A 5,519-nucleotide genomic window follows, 5' to 3' on the forward strand; every position below is an offset into this window, starting at 1 on the left:
CATCTCTGAGGTAATTTTATTGCTGGCCACTTGAATCTTAGCATTCACATCGCTGTATCTGTTTATAAACCTTCCACTAGCAGCACCATGGCATGTGTTTTGGAAACAGGTATCTAGTATCTTGTCTGCAGGAGTAGGGTCAGTGACTTGTCTAACTTTTATCTTTCAATGGTCCTGAAGGCCTTTTTGTAATAGGGTCTCACAACAAAGGACTCATCACGATTCTAGGGCAAATGATCTATTAAACTGGTGAATTGAAACGGTCTTGCTATTGGCCCAAAATGTCTTTTTTTTCTTTTTTGTCCTGGAGGAGTTAAACAACTAGTTTGTGTAATAATTGAGTTAAGCTTTACAATCAAATTTGAATCAAGAACACTCAGCAATGCAAAATATAATCTAAGAAATAATTCTGTGATTAACAAACTTGGCAGTCTCCACTCCACAATAGTGGGCGACTATAGGTAAAACGTAACTTCTAATTCTAGTTTTCAATTTGCACAAGGCTAATTAGAACAAAGATAACTAGCTCGTATTTTAGAGTTCTCTAATCTTTATTTTTTTAATAAGCACTATACCTAACACGGGCTTGAACTTACGACCTTGAGATGAAGAGTAGCACGTCCTACTGACTGAGCCAGCCAGGTGCCCCTCTCCAATCACTTTGTAAATGCAAAATGGACTGAGGGTGCCTTGAATTATATCCTTTTAAGCAATCATTTCTGTGTTCCAGACTGCTCTTGACCTTATTTCTTGGATTAGGGTTTATTTTTCAAGCTTTCACTTAACACCTACGACTAGTGTCAGACAGAGAAAGGGGTCTTTCCTTGTCATAGTCCCCTTCCCCCATAAATGGCATAACATTTACCACACTGTGCTGTCTCTGAGCTCCCTATTGTAGGTACCCTGTCTGATTCATTTTTTAAAAAAGATTTATTTATTTATTTATTTATTTATTTATTTATTTATTTGAGAGAGAGAGAGAGAGAGAGAGAAAGCAAGAGAGAGTATGCACGAGCAAGAGGGCAGAGACAGAGGGAGAATCTCAAGCAGACTCTGCCCTGAGTGCCGAGCCCGAAGTGCTCCATCCCACAACCCTGAGATTATGACCTGAGCCCAAATCAAGAGCTGGAAGCTGAACCGAGCCACCCAGGCGCTCCTATCTGATTCATTTTAGAAGTCCGGTAGTATGTCCCCCTACCCCTCTCCAGACAGTGGAAAAAGCATTAGACACAATTCACTGATGACAATTTATTATAATCTGTCAGCAGCACACAGACAGATATTAATAAAGCCAGAACGATGTTTCCATAGAAGTGGGTGATGCTATGTAGCTACTCTATGGGAACTGTGTACATTTAATCATCGTGTTTGAGATGTTTGATCTTCTTCTTGTGTCGCTCAATTTCCTTCTGCAGACGCTCTATTTCCTCTTTATGATGGGTGATCTCCTCTTCATGGTGTTTCTTCAACGCTTCCAGTTGTTCTTTATTGCGTGCTCTACAAGGGATACAGCAGCTCTCCGTTAAATCCCAATCCTGCACCCCAAAGATATCTCTAAGCATAACCCCTGATACCTAAGGCAAAGAACAGGAGTCCCCATCCCACTGGAGTCTGGCTGGTCATCCTCTTCTATCCACTAGCACCACTAGTGAAAGAATACTCCATCTTGAAATATATCCACCTTAAGGATGACCAAATGATTCCATTTTCCTGGTGCTAGTGCCTGAAATTCCATTATTTATGAGTTATTCCTTTCAGATTTCTCTTTAGAAAACTCCAGAGAGGTATGACATTAAGTCCCCAATATCTTAGAGGAACCACCCAGAGATCAGAATCCCTTTTTTCGGGGGGAAAAAAAAGAGCAAAAGGAGGGAAGGATGGACAAATATCCATGTCTCACTCAATTTATCTAGGGCTTTCTTTGCCTAGGGAAATGCATGGCTCACTCAAAGGCTAAAATGAAAAGGAAAAAAAAGTACTTGGTAGTCCAATTTAGGTCTCAAGAAGGGACATTCAAATGTTGGTTTGGGCACATATGGGCCTTAACTGTAAAATGTTGATGCCCAATTAGGGTTGTGCCTTGGTTCTCTGGTATGGCAGGTGTCATGATGATATTCTTAAGAGTGAGCACTAAAGGGCAGAAGTTAAAAGCTAGACCAAAGGAGAAGAAGAAGCGAGGTCAGTTCCACACTGCTCCCCACTGTGGACAGAAGTCAGTAAATGATAGTTTAGGGCTAGGAAAGAGTCCCTAGGTCCAAACTGCTCTGTACACTTATGCAGGAGAGAAATCTATCCAGCCCAGTGGCAGGGCAGGGCAGGGCAGGGCAGGGTGTAAGTCTCCAAGAAGTGGGGGAGGCGGGTTCCAACCAGGAGCTGCTGCCATGGTTGCAAACGCTCCGGCTGAGTTGAAGACATGTGGGGGTCTAGAAATGCCTGAGGGTTTGGAGAGCCTGGGATTCCACGTGGAGGAGAAAAGAAAGCGTAGAGGGGTTATGGGTGGTTGAAGGCAGAGGGAGTCAGGCTCAGGGGGTCTGCAACTATTGGGCAGTGGGTCCTAGACGTCTTGGAAGAATCTGGAAGCCATTTCGCAAGACCGGGAAGAACTCCGTCGGTGGGCATGGTAAATGACTCAGGAAGAGGTAAGCCATGGTTTGAGACTTCTGGAGACCCGCGGGTGGAAATGGCTTGGGTTTGGGGCCCCTGAACTGTTCGGCAGGGCACTGGGAGCGCCCCATAGGTGGCGACAGTGAGAACCTCAAGTGTTGGGCGCAATGGGTTCAGGGCCCGCTAGTTCTATTGGGGGATGCGTCCCAGGGGCCAGGGAGGGAAGGGTAGGGCCATTGGAAGTTTTGTTTTGTTTTCTTTTAAAGATTTATCTATTCGAGAGAGAAAAGAGAGAGTGCGAGCGAGCGGAGGGGTGAGGAGGGGCAGAGGGAGAAGGAGAGAGAGAATCCCAAGCAAACACTCCTCCCAGCACCGAGCCCGATTCTGGGCTCGATCCCACGACCCGAGATCACGACCGCAGCGGAAACCAAGAGTGGGCTGCTCAACAGACTGAGCCACCCAGGGGCCCGGGCGATTTTAAGTTTAAGTAGGATCGGAGGGCCCTGAGAGAGCTGGACTGGACTCGGGGCTCCGTGGACCTCACCGGAAGTATCGTTCTTCTTCAGCTTGCTCTCTCTTTCCGAAGGCTCCACCTGCCTCCCGGATCGAGCCCGCGCTGGAGTCTGGCTGCGGAGAGAGATGGGAACGTCGGTAAAGTTGCGAAGGGGAGATGGAATCCGCGCGCAGGGTTGGGGCAGCGGACACTACTGCCGGCCTACCCGTTCGGAGCTGAAGCCTCGGGCTTGCATGGCCCTAAGGCTCCACACGCCCAGCCGCACCCGGGCAGCCAACGCCGTGACAGCCATTGTTGTTGTAGCAGCAACTCTCCAGTCACCGGCGGTACAGCCTCTCCGCAGGCGCTAGTGGCTCTGGGAGCCAGGCAGCCAATCTTTTCGAAGGAGAGGCGGGATGAACTTAGGAGTAGCGAATTATGAAGTGGAGAAGGCGGGGTTCCTGCAGTTCGCAGCGAATCCTGAGTGAGAGGCGGGCCTATTGTTAGCCAATCCCTAGCAAGGTCTTTGGGGCCAAAGGCCTGGAGAAAAATAATGGAGGAGGAACACTGTCAGAAGTCCAAATTCGGGCTCTTGGACCTATTAGAGTGAGGCGTGGCATCCACCCCATCCCACGATTCCAATCCCAAAGTTGTTATTAAACACCCAAAGGAAGCCTTCCCTTTCCTGGACTACTAGCATGCACAAGATGGCTAAAGTAGGGGTTGGGGGGGCTGTGTCCAGGATGCTCCGATTTAGTTAGGGTTCTGGGGAAAATTTTTTATATGTATATGTGTATGTAGTCTCTTAAGAGGTGCCATTGTTTTTTTGTTGCATTGACATGTCACTCAAGTCACAGCTTAAAAGTCACCTTCTCAGAAACTTTCCCCGACCTCCTTAGTCATTCTATTGTAGCTACATATTGTTCTCTCTCTCTCTCTCTCTCTATCTCTCTCTCTCTCTTTGTGCTTTTCACCATCTGAAGTTATCAGCGCTTTGGTCAAGTAGGCACTGAATTGATATTTGTAAAATCATTAACATGTAGTTGAACAGCCTTGATAACTGGACTTTTGACAATGTGATGTAATGAAGTGGAAAAGAGTGTAAGTAGGAGTCTGGGGAAGGCTTTGCCATGACCTTCCTTTCACCATCTAACAAATGTGACCAAGACCATAGTGGTTTATAGCCTTTTCCTAAGTCATTTTTTTCTCTCCGGGCCCAGTTTTTCCTCCTTTAGATGAGGGGGTTGGGCCAGATTATCTTCTTTGTGATTATAAAAATACCTTCTTTGCTTTCTATGAAATTGTAGAACTGTTTTTATTGATCATCTTTTGGTTGGAAAAATACCAGCCCTAGTTTGTATGACTTAAATGAGAGGAAATGCCTGCAGGGCACATTTTCAAATGTTCATGGCAGAAAACTTGGAAAAACACAAAAGCAGAAGGATAGAAATAATAATCACTTATAAGCCCACTACCTAGTGGTAATAATTTCCTGTGTTTTTAGGTGATATTCAAGTGCCATTCTAGTTTCAGAAACTGTTCTAGTTTTCAGGTACTGCTGTTTCTTGATTATCTCCTAGGCTAGGCATTCAACAGAGGGTCTTACTGAGTTTGTGCAAAGGATTGTGTAGGCACTAGAATGGCTGTAATTTTAAAAAATGGAAAATAACAAGTGTTGGTGAGGATGTGCAAAAACTGTAACCCCCGTACATTGCTGGTGGGAATGTAAAATGGTTCAGCTACTGTGGAAAATAGTTTGGAAGTTGCTTAAAAAATTAAATACAGAATCACCATAAGACTCAGCAATTTCACTTCTAGGTATGTACCTCCCACCCCCCCAAAGCTGAAAACTGGTACTCAAATACAGGTACACACATGTTCGTAGCAGCATCATTTCACAATAGCTAGAAGATGGAAACAATCCAAATGTTTATCAGTTAATGAATGAAAACAAATTGTGGTATATTTATACAGCAGAATAACATTCAGCCATAAAAATTAATGAAATAATGACACATGCTATACCTTGGATGAACCTTGAAAACATGAAAGAAGGCAGACAGAAAAGGTCACATATTGTATGATTGCATTTATGAGATGTCCAGAATAGGTAAATCCATACAGGCAGAACACAGATTGGTTGTTGAAAGGGGTTGAGTAGAAGGGGGAACAAGGAGGAACTACTTAATAGGTGCCAGGTATCCTTTTGGGGTGAGGAAACTGTTTTAGAACCAGATAGAGGTTGGTGGTTGCGCAACACTGTGACTGTACTAAGAGACGCCGAATTATTCATTTTAATTATATATTATGTATATCTCACCTCAACTGAAAAAAGAGTATTTAGTTAGAAGTGTCTGGCTGGGCTGCGAACCCTTTAAGAGTCACAAGGAAGGGGGCGGGGCTAGAGAGGCGGGCCTGTAAG

General features: G+C 45.0%; 1 protein-coding gene across 1 annotated transcript; it reads right to left on the reverse strand.

Moving 5' to 3' along the window:
• Positions 1-1,233: 1,233 nt before the first annotated feature.
• Positions 1,234-3,484, reverse strand: ATP5IF1 (ATP synthase inhibitory factor subunit 1). Its single transcript, XM_045782562.1, has 3 exons — positions 3,324-3,484; positions 3,149-3,231; positions 1,234-1,497 (listed from the first exon to the last, which is right to left on the reverse strand). The coding sequence occupies exons 1-3, from the start codon at positions 3,408-3,410 to the stop codon at positions 1,356-1,358; spliced, it is 312 nt and encodes a 103-aa protein (XP_045638518.1). The 5' UTR covers positions 3,411-3,484; the 3' UTR covers positions 1,234-1,355.
• Positions 3,485-5,519: the final 2,035 nt, after the last annotated feature.

This window comes from Ursus americanus, chromosome 33 (assembly GCF_024610735.1).
Source record: "Ursus americanus isolate L20-20 chromosome 33, mUrsAme1.1.p, whole genome shotgun sequence".
Lineage (NCBI taxonomy): Eukaryota > Metazoa > Chordata > Mammalia > Carnivora > Ursidae > Ursus > Ursus americanus.

What these genes read in the sequence shown, in the direction of transcription:
- ATP5IF1 (XM_045782562.1), bottom strand. Translation starts at nt 3,410, where the DNA reads ATGGCTGTCACGGCGTTGGCTGCCCGGGTGCGGCTGGGCGTGTGGAGC. An exon ending in GAGGCTTCAGCTCCGAACGG is followed by an intron (nt 3,232 to 3,323) that starts GTAGGCCGGCAG and finishes CTCTCTCCGCAG; the next exon opens with CCAGACTCCAGCGCGGGCTC. An exon ending in GAAGAAGAACGATACTTCCG is followed by an intron (nt 1,498 to 3,148) that starts GTGAGGTCCACG and finishes TATCCCTTGTAG; the next exon opens with AGCACGCAATAAAGAACAAC.